The sequence below is a fragment of the Sus scrofa genome, chromosome X (assembly GCF_000003025.6).
Source record: "Sus scrofa isolate TJ Tabasco breed Duroc chromosome X, Sscrofa11.1, whole genome shotgun sequence".
In the NCBI taxonomy this organism is placed as follows: Eukaryota; Metazoa; Chordata; class Mammalia; order Artiodactyla; family Suidae; genus Sus; species Sus scrofa.
In genome coordinates this window covers 125029147-125057028 of record NC_010461.5, presented here as the reverse complement: position 1 = coordinate 125057028, position 27882 = coordinate 125029147, and the positions used below count along the sequence as shown (strand labels likewise).

At 61.4% G+C, this 27882-nt stretch overlaps 2 protein-coding genes across 11 annotated transcripts; one reads left to right on the top strand and one right to left on the bottom strand.

Moving 5' to 3' along the window:
* IKBKG (inhibitor of nuclear factor kappa B kinase subunit gamma) lies at window positions 584-21454 on the bottom strand. Of its 9 annotated transcripts, none has more exons than XR_002340522.1 (11): window positions 20423-20543; window positions 11963-12164; window positions 9301-9512; window positions 8432-8550; window positions 6379-6531; window positions 5164-5260; window positions 4129-4272; window positions 3768-3910; window positions 3594-3655; window positions 2854-3405; window positions 584-1095 (listed from the first exon to the last, which is right to left on the bottom strand). XR_002340522.1 is itself a non-coding variant. In XM_005674040.3 (10 exons), exons 2-10 carry the CDS (start codon window positions 12147-12149, stop codon window positions 3263-3265), a joined length of 1260 nt encoding a protein of 419 aa, XP_005674097.1. In that variant the 5' UTR covers window positions 12150-12164; window positions 20423-21454; the 3' UTR covers window positions 584-3262. The 9 variants fall into 9 exon arrangements, 7 of the variants coding, with proteins under 7 accessions (XP_005674097.1, XP_005674092.1, XP_005674093.1 ...); XR_309303.3 differs by lacking the exon at window positions 20423-20543 and adding an exon at window positions 16009-16145; XM_005674040.3 differs by having other exon boundaries at window positions 584-3405; window positions 20423-21454.
* On the top strand, window positions 15989-27882 carry G6PD (glucose-6-phosphate dehydrogenase). Of its 2 annotated transcripts, none has more exons than XM_021080744.1 (13): window positions 15989-16453; window positions 17279-17406; window positions 23577-23614; window positions 23687-23795; window positions 24201-24418; window positions 25439-25597; window positions 25683-25808; window positions 26104-26197; window positions 26425-26611; window positions 26703-26938; window positions 27034-27110; window positions 27197-27289; window positions 27386-27882. In XM_021080744.1, exons 1-13 carry the CDS (start codon window positions 16342-16344, stop codon window positions 27474-27476), a joined length of 1668 nt encoding a protein of 555 aa, XP_020936403.1. In that variant the 5' UTR covers window positions 15989-16341; the 3' UTR covers window positions 27477-27882. The 2 variants fall into 2 exon arrangements, with proteins under 2 accessions (XP_020936403.1, XP_003360563.5); XM_003360515.5 differs by lacking the exon at window positions 15989-16453 and adding an exon at window positions 16581-16726.

Genomic DNA, 27882 nt, shown 5'->3' with positions numbered 1-27882 from the left:
CTCTCGGTAGCTACTCGACTGGAAGGCAGAACCTGGATGTTCCCATTTCATGGATGAGGAGCCTGAGGCCAAGCACACACAAAGACGGGTTGAAATGTGTCCCTCTCGAAAGAGACCCCTGGGAGTCCTGACCTGAGGGCACCGCTGTGCTGGGAGACGGGCCTTGGCAGAGGTGAGCCCAGGGCGGGCCCTCAGCCACGTGACCGCAGTCCTTAGGACGAGGCGGGTGTGGAGACGCAGGTGCACACGGAGCAGAGACATGTGAAGAGGCAGAGAGAAGGTGGCGCCTACGAGCCCAGGACAGAGGCTGGAACACACCTTGACCTTGGACTCCGGCTCCAGGACTGGGAGGCATAGGTCTGTGCTGCCGACCCCGCCCAGCCTGTGCAGCCCCAGCAAACACAGTGCAGAGGGGCAGGGTGGGGCCTCGCGCTGCCTGCCGCCCGCCACCTGCCGGCCATCCTCCCAGCTGCACCCACACGGGCCACCACGGTCTCCAGGGCTCCAAGTCCTGCATACGAAGCCCAGGCATCTGGAAAATACCTCAACACACAAGGAAAACAATCACTCCCACGCACATGGATGCAGCTCTTACGTCTTTATTGGGGCCAGACTTTATACAGGACTTTGTCTATTCGGCCAGAGTGTGCCCCGGGCGACAGGGTGTCCACAGCGCTGGCTGCAGAGGCCCGTGTTGTCCAGAAGTGCAGCCTCTGATCTCACCGTGGTCTTTGGTGGCGACAGATGACAGAGCCGTGAGCCTCTAAAATGCCGAAGTCTCTGTGGGTACCCACTGTCCCTAAGTGCTTGTTCCGTCCCACAGAAGGGGCGACATCCCAGGCCTGTCCCTGCCCCTTGCCAGGAAGGCACCAGAAGTCTTCACTGGTTGCTATGTTGACGTCCCATTTCGTCTGGGTTCCTTTCTTACTGGCTGGCTCGCTGTGGAGCAGCGGGGAGCGACACCGGGGCTGTGCGTCCAGCCGTCTCTCTCCCTCCCACACCCAGGACGGTGACGAGCAAGGGGCCACAGCTAATAAGGTGGGCAAGCGGCTTCCCTCATGGCAAGAATCCGGCCACTTGTTCCGGAAGCCCAACCTAAGGAAAGCCAGAGAGACAGTGGAATCACTCATTTCCGGGCCACCGGCCTGCTTTCAGACCCTGGGTCTCTAACGGACGCTCGGCCCGACACGGAGAAGGTGGCAGCGAGCAAGGGCGCCCAGCCTCCGGGAATAGAAGGTCCGAAAGAGCAGTGGCCCCCCAGGGCCCAGGCGGGGGCGATGGGAGGCTCCCGGCCGCTGCTGGGCAGCCTCTGGGGGCGCCACCGCCAGAGCCCCGGCGGGTTGGGGGGGGGGCCCGCGTCCTGCCTCCTCCTTGAGCCCCTCTCAGCAGCACAGTCCCAGCACCCAGGGTGCAGGCGGCCCAGCAGCTCCACGCCCATCACCCCGGCAGTGGCATCCAGCTGCAGAGCAGAGGTCCTGAGGATCGCTCGCCCCCCAGCGCCCCCCCCTCCTTCCACCCCGCTTGGGTCTTCCTCCCACACCTGCAGCTGACAAGCAAGTCCCCAGGCCAGGCTCTGCTTTCAGAACAGGCCGCTGGCTGGGCCGGCTTCCAGCAGGAGACCCAGACCCCGACCCTAGGGAGCAGGGGGCCCTGGACAAAAGCCGGGGCTGGGCCCGTGACCTCCACTCCCCAGCAGGCCAGCCCTCGGCAGCAGCGGGGGGGACATCCTTCCTGACAACTGCAAGGCCAACGCCCATGGCTTTGACAGCCTCGGAAAGAGCCAGAATCTTGCAGAACAACACGCAAGAGGCCTGCGCTGTTGGCAGTCTGCCAAAGATTACCAAGTGGCTGCCACTGGCAAGGCCAGGCCATGCAGGGCTGGTGCAAGAACAGCATGAGAGACTTTTGGAAGGTGATGAAACACGCCCCCCTGCGCTGGTTGTGTGGCAGTGCTCTGGGGAGGACAAGGCACACACTGCAGTGCTGGGAAAACGTCTGAGCAAACCCAAAGCCGTGACGGAACAGTGGAGAAATGTGACTACACGAAGAGAACCAGCTCGAGTCCAAACACACCAGCACCAAGTTGGTGGGAAAAGATAACTGCAATTCCTCTCACTCCATCCCACTAACGAGTCAAGAGCCTCTAGTAGAAGTCAAGGAACAAAAGACCAACAGTCCAGCAGCAAACAGGGCAAAATGATGGAAAAAAGCCATTTATACTAGAACGACTGAAAAGGACCCTTCGAGCTCTGGAAAGATGCTCAAGCTTTCTTTTTGCCTCACCCGCGTCATACGAAAGTGCCTGAGCCAGGAATCAAACCAGCGTCACGACAGTGACGACTCCATATCCTTAACTGCGAGGCCACTGGAGAACTCCTTCAAGCTTCAAACTCTCTTTTCTTTATTTTTCTTTCTAGGGCCACACCTGCGGCATATGGAGGTTCCCAGGCTAGAGGTCGAATCGGAGCCGCAGCCGCCAGCCCACACCACAGCCATGGCAACACCGGATCCTTAACCCACTGAGCGAGGCCAGGGATCGAACCCGAATTTTCACAGGGACTACATCGGGTTCTTAACCTGCTGAGCCACAAGGGGAACTCCTATGCTCACTCTTACGAGAGAAGAGCACGTCTGGCAGATGGCACAAGCCCACGGGCTGGACCCCCCTGACGTGGGGCAAGGCTACGGGGCACGAAACCACTCCTGGGGGAAGGACCCCGGCACGACTAGCCCCTCTGCAGAAGCTCAGGGGTGCTGCTTCTAAGAAGCCAACTCAGAGGTACACACGATTGATGGCCAGGGCTTTGCAGTGCAGAGTCATTTATGACCATAAAACGATGATCGGTAACAAACCCAGTGTCCATGGGCAGCGGACAGGTTCGATCCAACTCGGCGCAGCCGCCACCAGGCCACCACTCAGCCCACGCCCGCGGCGCTGCCCTGTGCCAGGCGGCTGGCAGGAGGGGTCCCGCCCGTCTGGGCCGGGGAAGCAGCTCCTTCCGAGAGCCCGGCCTTCACTCCTGACTTCGCTGGTGCAGGCAGAGGATGAGCGAGCTCCAGAGACAAGCGGTTCAAGCAGACAGAACAAACAGAAAGAGCAGAGCGTCAGGCCTGGCTGGGCTCCGTGCGCCCAGAAAGAGGTCGACCAGCAGGCGGGGCGGAGGCGTGAGGCCCGCAGCTGGCTCCGGGGCCCAGAGAAGGGGCCACCCTCAGTCTCGGAGCAGGAGAGCGCAGCGTCCTGGGCTGGCCGGCGGCGGGCGGCCTACTCGATACACTCCATGACATGGATCTGCAGGGTGTCCATGTCGGGAGCCTGGTACTGGCACTTGGGGCAACAGAAGTTGGGGGGCTCCTCGGGGGGGCTTCTCCTCTGGCTGGGCAGGGCCGGGTGAAAGGAGTGATGAGCTGCGGAGAAAGAGCGGGCACCGTGGGGGCGGGCTCCGCGGGCGTCCCCACGCGCAAACTGCAGGGGGCAGAGGACAGGGACTCCATGGGACCCTGGGATCCAATGAGCGGGATCAGCAGCCCTGAGGGGGAGGGGTGGCGGGTGCAGCTGCCCCCCGAGCCCCCCCCCGGCCCCCGGGCTCACTCACCTGGGGCGGGGGGCAAGGTGGGCTGGGAGACCTCGACGTGCCGCTTCCTCATGTCTTCGATCCTTGGAGAAGAGAAACCGTCCGATCAGCAGGGACGAGCCAGTCTCCCCCGCGGGGAAGCCGACGGGGCGGGAGGGCGGCGGGGAGGGGGAGGCCCGGCCCCAGCGCCCCCACCTGGCCGATTCCTGGCAGCTGGTCTTCAGCCGGCTGTACTCCCTCTGCAGCTGCTCCAGCTGCTCCTGCAGGAGCTCCTTCCTCTCAGCCAGCTGCTCCCGGGCCTGCCGCTCGGCCTGGAAGTCCGCCTTGTAGATGTCGGCCTGGCAGAGCCAAGACAGGGGCAGCGCCCGCCGGCCGTCGGCCTCTTGCCAGACGCGGCTGCCGGGGCACCGGCAGAACCCGCTCCTGCCCCCCCAGAGCCCGTGGCGCGAAGCCGGTCACCCCGAGGGCCCGGAGGGGTCCAGGAACACCGCGAGGGCCTCGAAGTCACAGCGCGCCCAGGCCAGGCCCCCAGGCAGGCCCCCCAGGCCAGGCTCACCTGGGCTTTGAGCACCGGAACCGTCTCCATCACAATCTTGTGCTGCTCGGCCTCCTCCTTCAGCTTGTCGATCACTTCCTGTTTGGCCACCAGGGCCTCCTCGGCCTGCTGCAGCTGCTGCTTGAGGTCTTCCAGCTGCAATCCCTAGAGACGGGCGAGGGGCTAGCAGCCCGAGCTGGCCCAGGCCGGCTGCCACGCCAGGCAAGAACCAAGAGGAACCAAGACCGGCCCGGCTGCCAGGCCGCGCCCGGGGCATCGCTGTGCGCGCAGCCCCGGAAAGCGGAGGCGAGGCCGGAGCGCTGCCTCGCCCTTCCCGGCGGACAGCCCTCCTCCGGCCCTTCGAGGGGCGAGGGGCGAGGGGCGAGGGGCACGGGCCACCGTCTGTCCTGAGCGGGTCCCATGCACTAATGCGCCACCACATGCCAGCTCAGCTGAGGCCCATGGGTCCTTCCACTCTGCCACCTGGTCAGAGGTCTGCTGTCCCTCACATGACCCATGACCCCCCCTACACACACACACACACACACACACACACACACACACACGACCCCCCCCCACGCACACACGCACACACAGACCACTCACAGACCATCCAGCCCTCCCTCCCTCTGCAGACCAAAGGGTCACGGTTTTGTAACTGACTCTTTCTCACGTGACCAGGCTCTACCCTTACAGGTCTCTTCCAGACAAGTTCACGCTGGACGGCGTCCTTCTTAAAAGGTGATCACTAGAAACCGCACCCCGTGCAGGTTAGATGAGGACAACCTAGAAAAGGGCTCCCAGCGCCCCCCAACGGTAATACGGAGACATTTTGAGAGAAAGCCAAGCCAGGTGCCAAGCTGGCGCCGACAGCCGGCGGGAGAGACCCGCCACGGACAGCAGCGTCACCAACCCCCTGGGCTGCTCCCGGGTCTGGGAAGGTGGGGCCTGGGATTTGCCCGAAGGGGGAGCTCCCCTGGTCCCAGGCTGCAGGGAGAGCAGCAGGGCTAGGTCAGCCCCAGGCAGCCTGGGGGACACCCGCCCCCAAACACTCACTCGGTTGCGCTCGCTGCTCACCACGCTGCTCTTGATGTGGTTGTCATACTCCTGGAAAAGCTGGTGGTAGGCCACCTGCAGCTGGGCCAGCTTCCGCCTGAGGCAAAGGAGCTTTGGCTGGAGAACCACCCGGTCCTGCCCCAGCCATGGCTTTCACTGCTTCCACCTGCAGCCTCTGCCTTCTCACCGTCTCCGCACTACACAATGTGCCTTCCAGGGAGGGCTCTGCGCCTCAGAGGCCGTCAGTCAGCCGCGAGGCAAGCTTTGCCAACTCGTTGACATCACTTTTCTTCAATGTAGCATTTTTTAAAGCATCAGAAGAAACACTTATAATAAGATACAGCTGTCCTCGGAGTTCCCTGGTGGCCCTACTGCGTTAAGGATGCGGCACTGGCATCAATCCCTGGCCTGGGAACTGCCCCTTGCCACGACACGGCCAAAAGAAACTTTTTTTTTTTTTTTTTTTTGGCCATACCTGTGGCATGTGGAAGTTCCTGGGCCAGGGATCAAACCTGCACCACAGCAGCAACCTGAGCCACAGCAGTGATAACACTGGATCCTTAACCCACTGAGCCACCAGAAACATTTTTTAATAAAAATTAAAAATAGGAGTTCCTGGAGTTCCTGTCGTGGCTCAGTGGTTAACGAATCCAACTAGGAACCACGAGGCTGCGGGTTCGATCCCTGGCCTTGTTCAATGGGTTAAAGGATCCGGCACTGCCGTGAGCTGTGGTGTGGGTCGAGATGCAGCTCGGATCCCGCGTTGCTGTGGCTGTGGTGCAGGCCGGCAGCTACAGCTCCGATTCGACCCCTAGCCTGGGAACCTCCATATGCTGCGGAAGCGGTCCAAGAAATGGCAAAAAGACAAAAAAAAAAAAAAAAAAAAGTCAGCTTTAGACGTCCATGATGGCCTAGTGGGTTAAGACAATCTGGCACTGGCACTGTCACAGCTCAGGTCACTGCTGTGGCTTGGGTTCGATCCCTAGCCCGGGAACTTCCGCATGCCATAGACATGACCAAAAAAAAAACATAAAAAATATATTTTAAAAGTCAACTCCATTAAAAATCGGGAAAAGCATAAGGACGGTCTAGACTAAAGAAGACTCAAAGGGCATGCAAGTGGCACACAGGACCCCGGCCCCGAGGCTTTGAACACGTGGGCCAGAGGGTAGATCTGAACGCGGGCAGGCAAAGGCCGCCGCAGCCGGCACTCACTTCTCCTCCGAGGCGGCCTGGCGCTCCATGCGCAGGGCGGCCTCCATGCTCTGGCTCTGCAGGCGCAGCTGGTCCACCTGCACGCTGTGCTGCTGCTGCAGGGCCTCCCGCTCGTTCTCCAGCTGCCGGACCTGCTCGCTAGTGGCGCGAACCCTGGTGGCAGGAAGGGGAGGTCACCGGAGGGCCCCAGCAGGAGCAAAAGTGCTCGAGGAACCCTGCAGCACCAAGAAAGACTGCAGCAGAAGGCACTGGGGCCAGGGGTGAAGGAGGGGGTCCCAGGGGAAAGAAGCCCCAGGGACCTGCCCGTGGGGTTCCGAGAGGTGGGTGCTGGGGGCCATGGCCAGAGCAATCTCAGTGGAGGAAAGGAAGTAGAGCCAGTCAGCAAAGACAGCCTTTCTAGAAGGTGGGGCGGGCGCAGGTGAGAAGTGAGGTGAGGCGGGGGTGGGGGGTGGAAAGTGGGGTCAGTGGCTCCACGGCTCCCCCACCCCGCCCGCCACCACCGCTCTAACAGTGGCAAGGAGGTGGCTGGCTGGCCCATCTGGAGTCCCAAACGTCTACATCTGCGAGATCCTCCCACCTGCCTGCCCGGGAGAAGATCCTGGATCCATCCACACTCAAGCTGTGACAGCTCGGCTCTCCTCACCCGGGTCCCCCAAGGGGCCTGACCCTCTGATGGGGGCCCGTCACCCCACGGCCCCGCCTCGCATCTCCACACTCATGTCTGCTCACAGCTCCCTCCATCCCCAGCTCCAGGCTGCAGCCACGTCATCCTGTGTCCCGGGGGCGACAGTGGCTGTTCTGAGTGGGGGGCGGCTCCTGGCCCTCTCCTCTGGTCTCATCTCCACACCTGGCCAGCTATATCCAACTCAGATGTCCATCTGTGACCCGACAAAACTTAGCTGCCGGCATTGTCATCGCCAGACGGAAGTGCTGTCTGCCAGGGGCCCGAGAACAAGGAGGACAGCCGTTCTGATGTGACAGGCCTGGCGCTCAAAGGGCCGCCACATGTACGAAGTCTGGATCTGTTTAAATGGCCACACCGAGCGATGGGAGACGCAAGCAGGCTCCCTGCCCTGAGCTGCCAGCCAGCATTTCCATCTCAGCCACGTGGGGGGACAAGAGAGGAAGATGCCCAGAGCCTGCAACTGCGGGGTCATTAACTGAGCAGAGTCAGCCACAAAACTGCAGACAGCGTCACGCCTCCAGCAGTCTCTTTTATGTGCACAGAAAAAAGGCAAGAAACACGTGGCAGTGTCCTAGAAATGACACACGTGCCTCTTAGAGAAGTGGGGGTAGAGACGAGCCCGGCGGGGAACCGGGAAGGCGACCAGGCCAGCGGGCTCGGCCCTGCCACACACACGCCCTCGCCGCCTGCTTTCTAGAGGGAGGCTCCCCGCTCGCTCTGAGGATGGCGGGGCGTCTAAACGCCGCGCTGGGAAACGCCTCGGGCCTCCGGGCGCAGCGCCCAGCGCACCGGGAGAGCTGCGGCCAGCCCTGCCGCCTGGACCCGTCTCCCTGGACGGCAGCCACCGGGCAGCGTGAGAACCACAGAGACGCCCGTGCCCTTTGACCCGGTGAGCACAGCTACAGGAAGCAGCCTCTGCAGAAGAGAGGGGCCAGCAGGGCTGGTGTGAGTCCCCTACGCTGCCAGGACACTCGCCCTCCAGATGAGGGAGGTCCCCATGCCTAGACCGTGGGCACAACACGGTGGCCTATGGGGAGCACCTGCTTTCCTCCAGGAGTCAGGAGGCTTGGCGTGTGCTGGGCCATGACCAGCCCTCCATCAAACTCAGGGCGCTGAGTCTCCAGTGGCGCCCCAGGCCTCCAGGGAGGCCCAAGTCGCCGCCAGAGAAGGGAGGAAAGGAGGAGGGGGCCAGAGGCAGGGGGTGCTCCGCCCCCGCCCTGGGCCTTCCGTCCTCGGGGGTCCTGGGCCGGGAGGGCACTGTGATCACGTGGACTCGTCCCCCCCACCCCGCAAACGGCCCCTCGGGAATCATCCAAAACTCTGGCAAAAAGTCAGCGGCCTCGGGCAGGGCTCTCCCTCCACGCTCACCTGCTCTCCAGAGCCTGCCGCTCCTTGGTGGCGGCCTCCAAGCGACTCTGGCTCTCCTGCAGCTCCCCCAGCAAGGACGTCACCTGGGCTTTCACTGAGGCCTTGTCCTCTGCCATCTGCTGCACGAGAAGAAGCCACGCCACGTCAGCACTGAGACCGGCCACCCCCGGGGCTCCTCTCCTGCCCCCGGCACCCCGACTCATCTCCCTCTCATCTCTCGAAGCTTCTCCCCCAGCAAGGCCACTGAGGATGGGGCCAGAGGAGCACAGAGCTGCCCATGCGGGCTGAGCCCAGCAGGAGTCTCCCCACCTTGCTGAGACTCAAACATGTGACAGAAACCTGCGCGCTCCCCGGGCCCCAGGCCACTAGCAGGTAAGAGGGAGTGACGCTGTTCCCACAAGTCCTGCACCTGCCCCAAAACTCAAGAGTTCTCCAACTCCCCACCGCCCAGACGCCCTCCCAAGGCTGTGCAAACCCTGGGCCCGAGACCTCAGGCTGCTCAGGCCCAGGGTCAAGCCTCAGGCCCCCACCCCTACACGCAGCGCCACCCACCCCGCCCGCCACTCATCCCCCTCCTTTTCACGCCCATCTGCGTGCACCTGAGGATGATCGGGTCGGTCTCAAGGTTTCCACTGCCCTGGACAGGCCAACGGCTTCCAAACCCTGAACCCCCACTGAGCCAGCCAACGGCCTGCCGATCGCCCTGACGCCCGTCCGCAGGCCCTGCTGGCTAAGGCGCCCACTGCCACCACCCCCGCCCGCCCTGGTCAGAGCCCCGAGGATAACGGCTTCTCTCGACTCTGTGCGGCCGCCCGAGGGTGCTCCTGGGGACCCCCGGGGGAGAGGGCAGGCGGCCGGCGCCCCGCTACCTGCTGGCAGGTCTTCAGGAGCTCCACCTCCTGCAGGGCCTGCTCCCTCTGCCTGCGCAGCTCCAGCTTCTCGAGGCTCAGCCTCTCGACCAGGCGCCTGGCCTCGCAGAACTTCTGCATGAGAAACTCCTTCTCCTCCCGCTGGCTGCCCTGGAAACGCTGCAGCTCCTCACAGCGCTCCCGCAGCATCTGGTTGCTCTGCCGGATGGCATCTGGCGGCAGAGGAGACGCAGAGGGAGGTGAGGGCGCCGGCCTCTCCCAGGCAGCGCACTTTCAAAAGCAGTGGTGCCCATCACGTGCCCATGCTTTTCCAATCAAACATTAAACACATCAGGTGCACTGAGAGCTCTGGGTCCGATGCCACCTTTTTTGTAAGTGACGCTGGAACTCGTCTATGTTCTGCTCGGGTGGGAGGCAGGCCTACCCTAGGGCACCCGGTCACTGCCTCCAGGATCAGGGGGCCGGCCACACAGGGCAAACGTCCCTGTGGCCCTGCTGCCGCAGACTGGGGGCCGGAAGCCTTGGAGCCAGCCGGCCGGTCACCGAAGCCCCACCATCCTCATCGACATGTCCCAACGGGGACGATGACACCCATCTCACGGGACAAGGAAGGTCACACAAACAAGCAGCCAAGAGCCGGCACACAAGACCAACTCGGGGACCAGTCGGTCGTCCTCTCCCCACACACCCAGCGGACACCCCAGGCGGCAGAAGGCCATCGTGAGCGACAAAACTCATCAGCGGCACGCAGAGGTTCTAGCAAGCACAGAGCCAGATGACACGGGGCAGGCAGTGGCTTCATGTCACCCTCTGGTCAAAACACGTGACCAGCTAACTGGTGCCTGCTACTGGAACATTCTTTCACTAGAACTTCAGCAAGTTATTTTCTCTCCCCTCCTTTTCTTGGCTGCACTTGCAGCATGTGGAAGTTCCCAGGCCAGGGGTTGAACCCGTGCCACAGCAGCGACCAGAGCCACAGCAGTGACAACACCAGATCCTTAACCCACCGAGCCACCAGGGAACTCCTACGGCAAATTCTGAGCCCCACTCCAAAGCCACCTTCTGGACTCCACGGTCCCCACATGACTCCTCCTGTGCAGCTGACCAACAAGCCTTGGACAAGGCCTCTTGCCGAAGGCAGATGGTCCCCCCCAACGGCCACCTGCCAAGCCTCCGTCCGAGGTTCACCTCAGCTCCCACAAAACCTCTGTTTTGGGGGTTTTTTTAAAGATCTTTTTTTGGGCCGCACTCACGGCATGTGAAGTCCCTGGGCCAGGAAGCAAACCTGCACCACAGCAGCGACCTGAGCCACTGCAGTGGCAACACTGGATCCTTAACCTGCTGCACCACAAGAAAACCCACAACTTTTGTTTTTAATTGAGGTAAAATTCACGTAACAGCAAATTCACCATTTTAACTATTTTAAAATACACAATCAGGAGTTTCCGTTGTGGCTCAGCGGAAAAGAATCTGACTAGCATCCATGAGGACGCAGGTTTGATCCCTGGCATTGGTCAGTGGGTTAAGGATCCGGCGTTGCCCATGAGCTGTGGTGTAGGTCACAGATGAGGCTCAGATCCCGCATTGCTGTGGCTGTGACGTAGGCTGGCAGCTGCAGCTCCAATTTGACCCCTAGCCTGGGAACCTCCATATGCCCCCAATGAGGCCCTAAAAAAAGACAAAAAAAATACACAGTCATTCAGTGGCTTTAATGTATTCATATAGTTGTGCACCCGCCCCTCCCTCTAGTTCCAGTGCATTCCCATCACCCCCAAAAGAAACCTCCCACCCACAAGAGTGTCACTGAATGAGAGGCTAGGGGTGCCCCCCCCGGATGCCCCAGGCTACTGCACCAAAGGGGCAGCTTGCCAGCAGCGGAGGCCCAGGGCACAAACCCGAGGAGGAGGGGGCGCTGTCCCACACGAGGGGGCCAAGAACGGGTCACACCTGAGGGGCACGGAGCCATGGCCCCTGGGACCCGAGAAGGTGACCCCGATACAGGGGAGGACGCGGAGGCTGGGTGAGTGGGGCTGGGACGGAGGCGGGGGGGTGGGGGGTGCCGAAAAGCCCTCGACCCCCCGCCCCCGGCAAGTGCTGCTGGAGCACAGCCCTCCGTCAGGTCCCCGGCGCCGCCTGGCCCCTCCTTCCCAAAGCCGCCCCCCGGCCCTTCCCAGGGAGGCCACGCCCGTTCCCAGCGCAGACCACACCCCCTTCCTGGAGCAGATCCCGCCCCCTTCCCAGGAGACCCGCGCCCCTCCCAGTAAGGCTGGTTCTGACTGACTGGTCAGTACATGAGTACGGAGACACCAGGGCCTGGCGGCGTCGGCCCAACCGGGACAACGCAGAAGGGCCATATTCCAGCTCAAGCCCCTTGCAGGGTGGGCCTCTCCCTGCACCCACCCCTGCTTCTTCGCTGCCCTGCCCTCCCCTCCCCATCTGCAGGGCTGGTCCCAGAGGACTCTGAATAAACCTCCTGCGTGCCTCCCTGGATCTCGGCGTCCACTTCCCGGAAACCCCACCTGGACCAGGGCGGGGGCGGCGGCTGGGACCAAATCACTAACCCGCCCGGGTGCACGCCGCCCCAGTCCCAGGAAGGCAGAGGTGCGGCAGGTGGGAGGCGCCGGCCCGGGATCTCGGGGCACAGGCCCGCTGCCGCCCTCACCTCGGAGCTCTTGATTCTCCTCCAGGCAGCGCTGGAAGGTCTCAGGAGCACCCTGCTCCGAAGGCAGGTGGAGCATGGTTGGCTTCCCCAGAGAGGACTCTTCACCCAGCACGTCCTGGTCCCCTGCCGGGCCGCCGCTAGGCTGCACCATCTCACACGGCTGACTCTTCCAGGGGGTCCTGCTCATCCAACAAGTCAGCGTCTGAAAGAGATGCCAGCAGAGGCATCGCGTGAGGAGACCCAGGCAGAACTCTCCTACCCTGCAGGACAGGGAGTGCCAGGGCCACGCTCGGCAGAAGGACAAGCACTTTGCCAAGTGGAAAAGGCGCTAAAAAGGGCTCTTTGGTCTACGAGTGGCTCACATTCCCCTCATGTGGGGCTCGCAAAGGTCACGGTTCAGCACCGGCCGTAAACGGCGCCTCAGGCTAGCTCCCGGCTGGACGCTGAAGCTGCCGATTTCACCACAGAGGAGAATCGACGGAGATGAGGTTGGGAGGCAGGGGTCGCTGTGCTGGAATGCCCACCCTCCCCACACCTCCAAGCAGTAAGATGGGTCCACTCCCTGGGCCCCGGAACCGGGACTGATTGGGAAAGGGGATTTGTTGGAGTTCCCATTGTGGCTCAGCTGGTTAAGAACCCAACTAGTATCCATAAGGATGCAGGTTCGATCCCTGGCCTCACACAGCGGGTTAAGGATCAGTATTGCCGTGAGCTGTGGTATAGGTCACAGACGCAGCTCAGATCCCGTGTCACTGTGGCTCTCACTCATGTGGGCTGGCAGCTGCAGCTCCAATGAGACCCCTAGCCTGGGAACTTCCATATACCTCAAGTGTAGCCCTAAAAAGCAAAAAAAAAAAAAAAAAAAAAAAAAAAAAAAGGGAAAGGGAAAAGGAAAGAAGGAAAAGGATGTAATACAAGTGAAGGATCTGAAATGAGGTCCTCCTGGATCAGGGGAGCCCTAAATCCAATGATGAGTGTCCTTCTAAGAGACACAAAAGGAGAGACAGACACAGAAGAAGCCACGTGAAGATGCAGAGACTGGAGTGATGCGGCCCCAGCCCAGAGATGCCTGGAGCCACCACAGGCTGGAAGAGGCAGGAAGGACCCTCCCCTGGCGCCCCCAGAGGGAACAGGGCCCTGCCACGCCCTGACTTCAGGCTCCTGGTTTCCAGAACGGAGAGAGGACAAATGCTGTTGTCTTAAGCCATCTGCCTTGGACTCTCTCACGGCAGCCTAGGAAATCAATGTACCTAGTGAGAAGGGCTTCACAGAGACCACTCAGAACCTGGTGGGCATTCCCTGGAGCTGAGCACCCGAAAGCGGGAGCTGGGCTTGCAGCCTAAGGTGGCAGGGCCGAGAGTCAGGCTGAGCTGTGTGCATCGTCCTGTGAACTAGAGGCGGGGGCAGGGGGGCGCTCTGCGGGACAGCACCCGCCCGGAGCCCTTTTAAATCCTGCCCAAGAAAACCGACTACATGGAGGAGGAAGCCGATCCCAAAAGAAGCTTCCAGGAGAGAGCCTGAGCTGCAGCTAGAGACGTTTAACACCAAACAAGCTGGGACGTTTCGCTGTTACACTGATACTTCTCTGAATAACCCCCTGACCCACCAGCACTATCTGACCAACCGCTGAGCCCTGAGTCCAGAACAGCCACCACTTCACTGGCTGCTCCTGCTCTGGCTCTTTCCGTGGACCATCCTCGCCACACTTTTCATGCTGTGATGCTCCGGGGCTCCTTTCTGGGATCTCATCTTTTCTCTAACTACAGCTACTCCAGCGCTAATTCCATCCAGACTCCCAGCTTTAACCCCCATGCATCAAACTCAGCATCTCAGGCTGGACATCTAATCCTCCTCTCAAAACTCACCTCTCCAGAACTGCACTGCTCACAGTCCCCAGAAGCCGGCTCCACCCACAGCCTCCCTTATTATTAGGTGACAGCACGTCCACCCTCCGGTCAGCAGGACACAACCTGGGAGTCCTTCTTGAGTCCTCTCTGGCCCTCAGGGCTCACGTCTAATCCATTGGGAAATCCCGTCAAAAGGTATCTTAGAATCTATTTGAGGACACTAAGCAATTAATGTTAACTTATTTTAGGTGTGATACTTGGTACTGTGGTTGTTTCTTTCAAAGTCCATTCTTAGAGATGCATCCTGAAACATTTACAGCGAAATTATAAGGTGCCTGGAATTTGGTTCAAGGTAATGGGGGACCTGCTCGGTATGTACCTGAGAAAAATGAAAACACAGGTCCACGTGAGACTGCTCTTAGCGGCCAAAGGGTGGAAATGACCTACATGTCCATCGACTGATGAATAAACACAATCTAGTACATTCCTACCCTACCATGTTAATAATATTGAGCAGGAGTGGCGCAGTGGTTAACGAATCCGACTAGGAACCATGAGGTTGCGGGTTCGATCCCTGCCCTTGCTCAGTGGGTTAACGATCCGGCGTTGCCCTGAGCTGTGGTGTAGGTTGCAGACACGGCTCAGATCCCACATTGCTGTGGCTCTGGTGTAGGCCGGCGGCTACAGCTCTGATTGGACCCCTAGCCTGGGAACCTCCATATGCCCGGGAGCGGTCCAAGAAATGGCAAAAAGACAAAAAAAAAAAAAAAAAAAAAAAAAAAAAAAAAAACACTGAGCAACACAGAGAAACAGCTCACAAGAAACCACATATTATGAGTCCATTTATGTGAACTATCCAGAATAGGCAAACATAGAGAGATGGAAAGACTAATAGATGCTTAGAACTGAAGTAGATAAGGTGATGGGTTGATGAAAATGTTCGAGAATGAATGGTGATGGTTGTGCAGGTGTGTGAATATACTGAAAAGCAGTGAATTGTTCACTTTCAATGGGTGAATTGTGTGGTATGTGAATTATATGTCAATAAAGCTATTTTTGAAAATAAGAGATTATGAGGGGTATAAATTAAGCAAAGGTAGCAACAGGTTGATAACTGTTGACGCTGGGAGGTGGGTACCTTGGGTTTATACTATCCTTTCTACTTTTGCACATCTTTGGTATTTTTCACAATAAAACGATCCGAGCCCCATCATCTCTCACCTGGATAACTGCAATAACCTCCTAGCAGATCACCTTGCTCCAACCCTTGCCCCCTACGTACAGTCTGTTCTACCCACCGCGCCAGAACAATCAGACCAAAAGGTAATTCCTACCACGTCTCTCCTCTATCCAGATCCCTACCATAGTTCCTCATGGCCCTCCGCCAAAAAGCCACAACCCGTACAACAAGATAGTAGGCCGTGCACTATCTGGTCCCCCATTGCTTCCTCTCTAACTATTCCCCCCTCGCTCACTCTATTCCAGGTATAGTGGCCTCCTTATGGCCCATTCATCCTCAAGTCACAGAACTGATATGAGGTCCGGCAGACATTAACCGTTGTGCAAAGTGAGCAAAATGAAGCGCATGAGGAAAGATGCTTAGCTGTCAAATTACCCTTGAGGCTTTTTTAAAGAACTTAACAACTTCAAATGTAGTCAAGTTCGATGAACAGAAAATGTCTCCGAAGTAGAATAGTCATCCACGAACTAGGGGTGTGGTCAGACTCCGCCGCGGCAGAGGAAGGAGAGGCGAAAACTGCCCCGCTCGTCGCCAGAGTAACCTGGGTCCTGAATTGGCCAGCCTCGGCGGGTGATCTAGAAGCGGGCGGCAGAACCGGGCCGGGGCCCAATAGGAGGGGAAAGCCTGGTCGTCCAGGGGGGGTCTCGGAGGTGGCGGAACGCCCACCAATAGTACCCTATCTTCGGAGAAGAGGACCACACCTGTCAGCAGAGTCGGTCCGACGTGAGAAGGGCGGGAGCGGCGGGTCCCGAGCGCTCCTCGGACCCCGGCGCTCGGAGAAAGTTCGGGTTCCGCGGTCGCCCTTCCCTTCTCGGGCTGCCAAATTCCCATTTCCTGCTTCCGGTGTCGTAGCTGTGGGATCCGGAAGTAAAACACTCACACTCCGCCCCCACCCCGCCCCCAGCAGGCCCGCGAGAGGCGCGAGGGAGACTTGTCCCCAGACGGAAGCCCGAGCGTACCAGGCTCGGCTGGCCCGTAGGACACTCTTCAATAATATGCGTCGCGACCCGCATTTCCCCTTGTCTCTCCGGCGGCGGCATCCAGCGAGCGGCAGGTCGGCTGCCCCGCCCCCACTAGGGGAGGAGCCACGACGAGGCTATCATGTGATAGGGCCAGTTTGATCGGAGTCGACGACCCGTCCAGTGAGGGGGCGAGGCTAAAGAGGGCCCCGCCTACAAGTGGGGTCGAGGGGCGTGACCACGCTGCCGGCGGAAGTGGAGCCCTTCTTGAGGGCGCAGGACAACCCCGGGCTGACGAGAAAGCCAGACTGTAGGGGCGGGGCCAGGCCAGGGATGGGAACGCGGGCGAGCTGTGGGGAGCTGCACACGGACTCGCGAAGCATCGGGGACACGGCGCAGCGGCGGCGAGGACAGCAGGGGGCCCGCAGCCCGGCGGCCGGCGCAGGTGCTCAAGGGGCGGAGCGGGTCAGGCCGGCAGGCCTCGCGCGGGAGCGGGGGGGGGGGGGTCCCACCGGCCCGAGATGCGCGCGCACCTGCCTCGCCCCGCCTCTCGGGGGAGGGGCACACGGAGGCCCCGCCCGCGCGCCTCGCCTGAGGCTGGTCAGCTCAGACCAGGTGCCCGCCCCCGCCAGTTAAATGGGCAGGCGGGGCGCAGCCCCAGGAAACTGCCGGGAACTCCGGGGCTGCGAGCGCGAAGGGCAGCAGCGGTGAAGCACAGGTAACTGAGTGGGCGAACGCTTTGATTTGCCACGCTTGGGAAGGGGGCAAAATCGAGAGGGTGTTAACTGATCTAACCGTCCCCTGCATACCCCCATTGGGCCCCTGAGGGGACCCCGAGAGGGGCGGGGATTGGCCGGGGTCTCCCAGCGGTGGTGGAGGAGGACTAGATCTACACTGTCAGCTGCTTGATCTAACTTGCTCCAGCTCATTGAGGAGCTTCCGCCTGAATCCTTGGTGAGATGGCCTTAGCAGGTGGTCCGATGTTCCAGCTTGGTGTTACTCCCCCAGAGCTGAGGCCCTCGTTGGAGTCCACTAATGCTTAGAGTAATGTTGTAATGTACACGCTGAAAGAAGGCTGTCTGGAGAGTATGACCAGAGCCAGCAGTTTCTCATCCCCCAACCATCCTGCTCGCAGCCATTCCCACCAAGTGGTTTCAGTAATCAGGCATCAGCTGGACGAGAGCCCAAAGGACTCCTCCAGAAAGGGGCCAGCCAGCTTCTCAGTGCTTTCCGGTTCTCCTGCCTCATCAATAAGTTTTTTTTCCTCCAGAGAGTACCATGGCAGAGCAGGTGGCTCTGAGCCGGACCCAAGTGTGCGGGATCCTGCGGGAAGAGCTGTACCAGGGCGATGCTTTCCATCAGTCGGATACACATATCTTTATCATCATGGGAGCATCGGTGAGTCTCCCCCAGGCCCCACATCTTAAATGCAGCAGACTTAGAGCAGGACATGGCTTAGGTCCCTTCCCTCTCCGTGCCTGGGCTCGCCCACCTGCTTGTTATAGGGCCTCTCCAGCTCTGCTTGGCTGGGCTCTCCCTCCTGCTCTTGCGCCACTATCACCCCAGCACCCCCTGGTGTAGGCGTATTGCAAGGCCTTGCTGAAGTCTGTGTGCAGCCATTGGCTGCAGCCTCATGCCCTGGAGCCCGGAGGTCCGCAGGGGCTGTGTGCTTGGACTTCCTCCTCCGTGGGGAAAAGTGAGAGGCAAACAGGGGAAGCTGTTCATTCTGGGAGTGTGTTTTCCAAACTCGCGTCTGACTTGGTAAACGGCGTGAAGTCAGTTTAGTTCCAGAGGTAGGATCTGAGGTCTGATCTCCACCTTGTGTCTGCCACGTCAGGTTCCGTGAGGACAAACACTCAACTTTGCTTTGAGCAGCATCTCTTTGCCCCAGCTTCTAGGGCCTGCTCAGGAGCTACGACCAGCCCCATTGTCTAGCCAGTGGACCTGCCATTTTGCTCTGATCAGAAAGGCCAAAGAGTAGACACAGAAGGGGGTGGCTCCTCAGAGAGCCATGACCCGCAGCCTAAACTCCCTCTGCATGCCGTGCCGTGCGACCCAAGCTCTCCCATGGGGCAAGACGCAGGCGGCCTGCTGGGGTTTCCTGTGCAAGTGATCTGTGTCCTCTTTTCCCTCTTAACCTTGGATGTGACCAAGAATCTGCTACCCGTGGCATCCACTGCTTTGCGGGTAACTTACTGTATAGACCTTGAGCGAGAGTCCTACCGGAACTCCTTAGCTCTTGACAGGGCAGGCCACTGTCCCTCTGTGCCTTCCACGCTGCTGTCCTCTCAGCTCTGGGGAACTCACCGCCTGCTCCCTGCCGACTTTGTGATTCTGGGCAGGACTTGGAAAAGGAGAGCCAGAAGGCGAAGGCTACCTTAAGCACTATCCCTTGAACCTTTGTCACCCGGCGACTGGGGGGTGCGCAGGAGGAACACACAGGGGGACAGGCTTATCCTGCACCCTGGCCCCAGCCCGGTCCGCTTAGAGGAGCCTCAAACCTTAACACTTGGAACTCTGACCATTCGGCCCTTCATCCAAGAACCCGGATGGTTTTTCCTCCTTCCTCCATCCCCACCCCAGCCTGTCGCAGGCCTCCGGAAGTGGCCCGTGGCCCCAGGCGCTGCGCCTCGCCGAGAGCAGCCAGGTGTGACCTGGGCCAAGTGTCTTTTCCCTCGTTGTCTCCACTTATCGACTGAGGGCTTTTGAAACAAGTGCCCAGGGCCCTGCGGAGCCGACCCTCTGACCCCTGGTGGCCTTCTCTTGTGGCCTGGCTCTGGGTTAGGCAACTTCGTGTCTTTGCAATCGGCTGGGTTCCCCTTTGCTCTCCTCTGCTCCGGGGCGGCTCTGCAGGTGGAGTGGGGGCGCCGGGGGTCCTGGGGGAGGAGCCTCCTTGTTTGTTTCTCCCTCCTCCTGCTCGGCAGGGGCGCCCAGGCTTGGGGGCGCCCCGGCTCGGGGCTGGCTCGGGCAGCACCTGGAACAGCTCCCGCCCCCCGCCACCCTCTAAGGTGTCCCTCCCTCCCTCCTCCCCAGGGGGTGGCAGCAGCCGCACAGAGAACTTGCTGGTTGCACGGAGCAGCAGGGTCTGAGCTCGGCCTCCCATCCGGAACCTGCTGCTCCAGGAAACCAGTGAGGTCTCTGTTCGTTCAGCCGTCTGGCACGGCGCGTGCTGGAGCCCCTGCTCCCCAGCCTGGCGGGGGCCCAGGGTGAGCGCATGTGACAGAAGACACCAGCAGGCCTTGGTGTCCGCAGAGCCAGGGCCACAGGAGCCTGGCACCCGGAGGGAAGAGCAGACCTGGAGCCCCGGGCTGTCCTCTGCCGCTTCGCCCTCGCCTGCCTGCCCACCCGTTGCCCGCACGCCCCACTTCCTTCCTGGGGGCGGCCCAGTGCTGCTCAGGAGTTACCCAATGGCTTTAGGCCACTCTCTCTTCCCTTCTCGGGACTCTCACGTCAGCAGGAAGGGAGAGGAGCTAACTCACTGTCCCAGTCCAGAGAGCTCTGGAATGAAAGGATTCCGTTTCTGCGAGAACAGAGTACCGTTGGGTCTGGCAGATGCGTCTGCCCCCATCTGATAGGACCTCGGCCAGGCTGGGGCCACTCCCCCCCCCCACCGGAGATGGCGGAGGAGGGGGGGAGGGCAGGAGAAGGGCCTGGGAGCCCTCGGGCAAGATTGGCTGCCTGGCTGCCGGAGGGTCCCTCGCCCCTCACCCCTCAGCCTCAGATCCCCACCCAGCCCACAAGGTCCCTGGACCCTCCCTGTCCTCAGGGTGTTTCTGAGCTCCCCCCCCCCCCCGCCCCCGCCACTGGGCCGATAAGGTTCTTGCTGTGTCATGGTGACGCTGGCGCACCCCCAAAGGCCGGTGATTCATGGGCCCCGGGTGTAGGAGGGAGGGCCGTTTTGTTGCTTTTGCGGCCCAGCCTGGCTCGCCAGCCCCAGGTTCTCTCGCCTCAGGGGCTGGGTGGGTCCTTGACCCGAGTGACCACAGGGGGACAAGGATGGCCCACCCCTGCCGGGCCTCCAGAGTTCACTGCCGCACCCTCGGCCCGGAAACACTCAGGGACTGAGACTTTAGAGACCTGGAGACTGAGGTCAGATCTGGGCGGTGACAGGCAGGTGGTGCCCCAGGTCCCTATGCCCCAGCCGGGCCCTTTCCTGTTCCTGGCAGCCGGAAGTCTTAATCAGGTCTTGCTTCTCCTGCAAAGTCACTGAGTGTCCCCAGGCGGTTCCTCCCCTGCTCTGGTCCGCAGGCAGAAGGGGGGTTGGGGGAGATGAAAGGCCTCCCACCGCCTCCCCGCCAGGAGCCCTTGGCCCTCAGCCGCCCCCGCACGCGGTGTGCCCCTCCCCACACGGCTTCCTTCGCACAGAGGAGTCTGGCCCAGGTGGGCCCCCTGTCCCCGCTGTCCTGGGTCCTACCTCGCCGTTCCCATGGGTGACCTGGAGCCCAGCGGGCCGCTGGTTTGGGGGCTGAGCTGACTGAAGCAAGCAGGTTCTGTCGCTGCTTAATCCCAAAGGGCACGGCGAGACCAGACAGCGCGGGGTGTGGGGCACACCGTGACTCAGCAGGCAGGAGACCGGTCCCAGTTGGTCGCAGCCCGCTGGAATTTGATCGAAGCAAACATTCCCGGTGCCCAGAAGGCCAGGGAGGTGGGAGGTGGGTGCGGGCTGTGGCGCTGCCGCTTCCCAGGCTCAGTCAGCACTGATTGTCGCCAAGAGGAGGCCCAGAGTGGGGCCTGGAAGGGGAGCTTGAGGCCAGGCTGGGGTCAGAGCTGGGACCCTGAGGCTGCTGTCCCGGAGCCAGGGCAGCCACACGGGGAACCCTGGTTGGGGAAGCACCCACTCTGCGGTCCCAGCAGGGACCAGAGATGGCAGAGAGAGGCTTGGACTTGTCCCTCTGCAGAGAGCGGCTCTCCCCAGGACCCTGGGGACAAAACGAGGCACAGGAGGAAGGCGAAGTTTCAAGTGTCGGTTCCGGCTTCCGTGGGGCAGTCGCTCCCAGACACGGACTCATCCGAGGCTGGCAGCTCCTAAGAGGTCACTTTGCTTGGGGCGTTCAGGGCCTTCCTGATTACAGGGCGGCCTCACGAAAGAGCCAAGGGCCCCTCTGTCGGGTGACCAAGTGAAAGCCTGTCACGCTGGACGAACTGGCTCTGAGAGCAGGGACTTGGTGACATTCCAGCGAGTCTCCTGTCACCGCTGTGGGAGTGCCATGTCGCTGCTCCCAGTTGCCGTGTGGTCACACCCTTGGTTTTATTTTGGAAAATCTCGCGCAAGCACAAGTCAGCAGTGGCGCAGACGGCCGCCCCCATCCCCAGGCCCGCCCTCTGCTCCGTTAGTGTTCTTTTCGGTGGAGTTTTTAGGCGAAATTTGTACCCACTGAAAGACGCACATCCTCCGTGTCCCATCGGGTACCCATTTCCATCACCACAGAGGCTGCTCCCATCCCCCCAGAAAATTCTCGGACGGCCAGTCCACCTCCTGGGCCAGACACCCATGGATGGAAGTTCCGTCACAGTAGCTGACTTTTGCCTATTTTTTTTCTCTTGGCCATGCTGGCAGCCTGTGGAAGTTCCCAGGCCAGGGATTGAACCCCCGCTGCAGCCGCGACCTGAGCTGCTCCAGTGACAACACCGGGTCCTTAACCCACTGCGCCACAGGAGGACTCCGGCTTTGGCTATTCTAAAGTTTCACTTAAATGATGGCAGAGCATTCCGTCTTGTGTCTGGGCTTTTGGCTCAGCGTAGGAGTTTTGAGAGTCACGTGTGCTGGGTGGGCCCCAGCTCATGCCTTTGCTGTTGCTGAGTTTGTGTCCCGCGGAGTTGGTGTCCCACTGTATCCACGTCCCGCTGTGTCCACCCCGTGTTGATTGAGTGGCGCGTTTGGCTTGTTCCCGACTTGCGGCTGTTGGGAATTAAGGCTGCCGTGAACATGCGTGTACAAGCATCTGCCCCGCGTCGCCTCCAACACATGGTGGTGTCAGTCTTGCAGGTGGCAGCCACGCTAGTAGGGATGAAGCGGGACCTCATCATGATTTGATTGGGTTTTTCTTTTTCTTTTTCTTTTTTTTTTCTTTTTTTTTTTTTGCGCGTTCTTGGCCAGCCCTCGGCAGATGGGGTTCCTGGGCAAGGGATCAAAGCCGCAGCAACACCAGATCCTTAACCAAGGCTTGAACCTGCATCCCAGCGCTCCAGAGACACCGCCGATCCCGTTGCGCCACAGTGGGAACTCCATGGATCTGTGTTTTTCTAACAACTGATTGTCTTGAACACATTCTCGTGTGTTTATTAGCCATCGATTTCTCTTCCTGTGAAGTGTCTGGTCAAGTGCTTTACCCGTTTTTGGTGTTTGTTTGGTTTGTTTGGTTTGGCCATGCCCACAGCATGCGGAAGTTCCCAGGCCAGGGAACACAGCAGTGACCTGAGCCACAGCAGTAACAGTGCTGGATCTTTAACGTGCTGAGCCACCCGCGAACTCCCTTTTACCCATTTTATTATTTTGTTGTAGGAGTAATTTGTACGTTCCCATCTGTGGCTCGTCTGTTCTTCTTAATAGTGTCTTACAGCGAACAGGAGTTTCTAACTTTGAGGAAGCCTTAATTTAGCAGTTTTTTGGGGTATTGCTTTCTGTGTCCTAAGAAACCTTTGTCTGCTCCCATCTATTGATTTTTTTAAATCCCACAACCACGCTGAAATCTCACTAATTGTAATACTTTGTCGGTAGCTTGGCTTGAAGGTGATTTTCTTTTTTCTTTTCTTTTTTTTGTCTTTTTATTTAGAGTCGCACCCACAGCATATGGAAGTTCCCAGGCTAGGGGTCGAATCGGAGCTGTAGCCGCCAGCCCACACCAGAGCCACAGCAAGGCAGGAGCCAAGCCACCTCTGCCACCTACACCACAGCTCAGGGCAACGCCGGATTCTTAACCCACTGAGTGAGGCCAGGGGTCGAACCTACAACCTCGTGGATCCTAGTCGAGTTCCTTAACCACTGAGCCATGATGGGAACGCCAAGGGTTTGTCCGTTTTCATTAGTCTATTTCCAACACCACCTTTTGGCTTCGATGATCATTTGGGGGGTTTTCCATTTTATCAATTGTTATTTTCCATTGTTTCCCACCTTGGCACTTGTTTGGTTTGTAAATTCTGCTGTCTTTCTAATAACTTCTTCACTTAAATGCTGAGCTCAGCAGCTTCAAGCCCTTCTTTTTGGGCAACCTAAGCATTTAAGGCCACATCTCAGGAGCTTGGATGTGTGCTACCTCTGTTGCCCTTTCATTCTGCTGAATCGGGGGGGGGGGGCGTTGCCCGCGAGCCCGGTCGGTGGAAGCAGCCCCCTTGTTTTGGCTTCCGTTCGGCCTGCTCGCCCTGTGCCTGGAGATGGGGGGGTCTGTGGGTGCCTCCCTCCTGGCCAGCGCAGGGTCTCTGCCTCAAGGGGCCTCCGGTGCCGCGCGGCACTCTCAGCTCACGGTCAGGGTCAAGGGGTGCGCACAGGAGCAGAAGGGTGCCCAGGACTCCCGGGAGGCGCTGTAGGGCGTGTCCTCGGCTCCTAACGCCGCCTGTTTTCTCTGCCACAGGGCGACTTGGCCAAGAAGAAGATCTACCCCACCCTGTGGTAAGCCTGTCCCCCGCTGCCCCGCAGCCTCCGTACCCTCCTGCCCTCGCCACAGCCACGCTCTGCCCGCAGGTGGCTGTTCCGAGATGGCCTTTTGCCCGAAGACACATACATCGTGGGCTACGCCCGCTCGCGCCTCTCCGTGGCTGACATCCGCAGGCAGAGCGAGCCGTTCTTCAAAGTCAGTGGCCTCTAGGGTGTCCGCGGGAGCCCCCCCAGCCCCCTGCCTCCTCCCAACCCAGCACCCCTCCCCGAAGCCCCCCACGCCCTTCCCCACCTCCTCGTACGCCTGGTGCCTGGTGACAGGAGGCCTGCAGGGCCAGGGACACCGCCTGCCCGCCTGGGAGCCCTGTCCGCCCGCGGCCCGGAGCCCCACACACCCCCCACCCCGGAAAGGTCGACAGCCCGTACTGTGGCCAGCGGCTTTCTCCCGGGTCAAAGGTTCCTGGGGTCTGAGCCGTGCCTCTGGGCACCCGCAGCTGAGGTGGGAGAGCGCCTCCCAGGCTGGCTTGGGGGCGAGCCCACCCTGCCTGTACGCTCGGAGCCGGAGGGCCCGCAGCACCAGCCTCGCGTCCCTGTTTCCCAGGCCACCCCCGAGGAGAAGCCCAGGCTGGAGGAGTTCTTTGCCCGCAACTCCTACGTGGCTGGCCAGTACGACGATGCGGCCTCCTACGCACGCCTCAACAGCCACATGAACGCCCTCCACCAGGGGTCCCAGGCCAACCGCCTCTTCTACCTGGCCTTGCCCCCCACCGTCTACGAGGCCGTCACCAAGAACATCCGCGAGACCTGCATGAGCCGCGCGTAAGGCTGGGCTTCCTCCCTCCCCGCCTCCTGGCTGCTCCCTGCCCCGGGCCCCGCTGCTCCGGGGGCGTCTGAAGGGCGGAGGCCCGCCTATTCTTGCCATGACTGGGCTCTCCAAAGACGGGTCGTGGAGGTCACTTCCGACAGCCTTTGCCAAAAATACTGCCCCGCGTCCTCACCAGCCGGAGCACCTGCGTCCACCTCCTTAGAAATCCTGCTGCTCCTGGCCGCAGTCCCCGCTGGGACCACAAGGTGGCAGTGTCGCTCCACGAACCGCTTGCCGCCAGCTGCCCGCTCTCAGGCTATGCACGCGGCCCAAGGTCGCCCCGCCGCCGCCGCCGCGAGGGGGCGATGTTGCCCCATGAGAGCCCCGCTGCCTGAGGCGCAGCCGTTTCCCGTTTCCGGAGCCGCGGCTCCCCCAGCACTGTCCCGGGGCTGAGTGCAGGGTGCCGCTTAGCCACATCCACGCTCCATCAGGAATAAAGGATCCTTTCCCGTGTTAAAACCCGCACAGGGGAGTTCCCGTCGTGGCGCAGTGGTTAACGAATCTGATTAGCAACCATGAGGTGATGGGTTCGATCCCTGTCCTCGCTGAGGGGGTTAAGGACCCGGCGTGGCCGTGAGCTGGGGTGTAGGTCGCAGATGCGGCTTGGATCCCGGATTGCTGTGCTTCTGGCGCAGGCTGGTGGCTACAGCTCCGATTGGACCCCTAGCCTGGGAACCTCCATATACCGCGGGATGGGCCCTAGAAAAGACAAAAAGACCAAAAAAAAAAAAGCCCTGACGCCCCTACGCCTGATCCCCCACTAGCTCCCAGGCCGCTCCCTACGCAGTGGGGACGCAGCGTGGGCAGGAGGGGAGCCGCACGAGTCTGGGTCGCTCCTCGCGGTCGCCAGCCAAGGCTTCTGAGGGCCCGGAAAGAAAGGCCGGCGTCTGGGGAGCGGGGGTTCGGGGGCGAGGAGGCTCCGCGGCCTGCTCCCCAGAGAGGGTGCAGGGGTGACCCAGCTCTGGCGCCCACAGAGGCTGGAACCGCGTCATCGTGGAGAAGCCCTTCGGGAGGGACCTGCAGAGCTCCGACCAGCTGTCCAACCACATCTCCTCCCTGTTCCGCGAGGACCAGATCTACCGCATCGACCACTACCTGGGCAAGGAGATGGTCCAGAACCTCATGGTGCTGAGGTGCGGCCGGGCCAGGGGAGGCCGGGGCCCCGCCGCCCCCCGCCGCCCCCGCGTCCGCACCAGCCTCCTCCTGCCTCTCCGGTAGGTTTGCCAACAGGATCTTCGGGCCCATCTGGAACCGCGACAACATCGCCTGCGTCATCCTCACCTTCAAGGAGCCCTTTGGCACCGAGGGCCGTGGGGGCTACTTCGATGAATTCGGGATCATCCGGTGAGAGCCCCTCTCCCCTTCCGGGAGGGCGACACAGGCCTGGGCTCACCCCTCCCTGTTCTGGGCTCCTCCGCCCACCCTGAGGTGCACGTTGGGCGGCAGGAGGGTCTGAGCAGTCGGAGGGGGCCTGAAGGGCAGGAGTCCCTGTCATCTTCCTTCCCCCGAGGGGACCCGGCAGGCACTGGGCAGCCCTGAGCTTCTGGGACCTGGCCACCCAGGAGGGGACGAAGGCACGCTCCCCGCTCCTCCCGAGCTCGGGGGCCCTGACCCAAGTTCCCCCTGCTTGTGCCACCAGGGACGTGATGCAGAATCACCTCCTGCAGATGCTGTGTCTGGTGGCCATGGAGAAGCCCGCCTCCACCGACTCGGACGACGTCCGTGATGAGAAGGTGGGTGGGGGGAGGCGCACCTTCCAGCCCCATTGCCTCTCTCGGCCTCAGCTTCTCCCTCAGGAGAAGTCGAGGCGGGCTCGAGGGCCCTCGAGCGCCCGCCTCCAGCGGGGTTAGCAGAGCCGGCCGCTGCCGAGGCCCGACTGCACCGGCCGCTCACTCCGCCAGGAAGGCCATGCTTGCCGTCGCGTGGCTTCCTCGTGACCCGCGGGCCCCCCCTCTTGCAGGTCAAGGTGTTGAAGTGCATCTCAGAGGTGCAGGCGAGCAACGTGGTCCTGGGCCAGTACGTGGGGAACCCCAACGGAGAGGGCGAGGCCACCAGAGGGTACCTGGACGACCCCACGGTGCCCTGCGGGTCCACCACCGCCACCTTCGCGGCTGTTGTCCTCTACGTGGAGAACGAGCGATGGGACGGTAGGGCCGGCCCGCCCGGGAGGCCGGAGGGGACGGCGCTGCGGCAGCCCGCTCACGCTCCCTCCCGGCCCGGGCCGGCCTTGTCCCCCAGGGGTGCCCTTCATCCTGCGCTGCGGCAAAGCCCTGAACGAGCGCAAGGCCGAGGTGCGCCTGCAGTTCCGCGACGTGGCCGGGGACATCTTCCAGCAGCAGTGCAAGCGCAACGAGCTGGTGATCCGCGTGCAGCCCGACGAGGCCGTGTACACCAAGATGATGACCAAGAAGCCCGGCATGTTCTTCAGCCCCGAGGAGTCCGAGCTGGACCTGACCTACGGCAACAGATACAAGGTGCGCGCCGCGGGGGCCGGCGGGGGCGGCGCGGCGCCCTCAGCGCCACCGGCGACACCCCCGTGACCACCCCCACCCCCCACCCCCGCTTGCAGAACGTGAAGCTCCCCGACGCCTACGAGCGCCTCATCCTGGACGTCTTCTGCGGGAGCCAGATGCACTTCGTGCGCAGGTGAGCCGCAGCCCGCCCCCCGCCCCCACCCCCCGCCCCGTGTCCCCGGTCCCCACAGCCCCCAAAGCCACACCGTGTCCCCTCAGCGACGAGCTCCGGGAGGCCTGGCGCATCTTCACGCCGCTGCTGCACAAGATCGAACGCGAGAAACTCCAGCCCATTCCCTATGTTTACGGCAGGTGCGGGGGGTGGGGGCGCGGGCTGGGGGTGGGCTGGGGGCGGCGGCGGGCGCAGGGGCTCCCTCTCATCTGCCCCCCCAACTGTCCCTGTCCCAGCCGCGGGCCCCCGGAGGCGGACGAGCTGATGAAGAGAGTGGGGTTCCAGTACGAGGGCACCTACAAGTGGGTGAACCCCCACAAGCTCTGAGCCTGCGCCCCCACCCCCCACCCCCCCCCCCGGTGCTGTCCCCGCCCAGCCCCGCCCCGAGGGGACCATAGACTTCAGCCTCACATTCCCGCCCGCTCGGGCCGCCCCGCCCGCCCTGGGCCCAGTACATTCCTCAGCCAGGGAGACTCCAGACACCGCGGCCGTGGCCGTGGCCGTGGCCGTGCCCGCCTTTTCCACCCCGGCTCCTGGGGGCGGACTGGAGCTGGGGGAGCCCCCGGAACTCGGGGGATGGGGACAGGCATGTGCGAACCAGCCGCGGTGCCACTCCACATTCCCGCGGCTCCCCGCATCTGCACTCCTCGGCCCATCCGCGCCCCTCAGAAGCAGAAGTGGTGGCGGGGGGGCCCACCTCCGTCCCTGCCATTAAATCCACAAAGAGACGCAA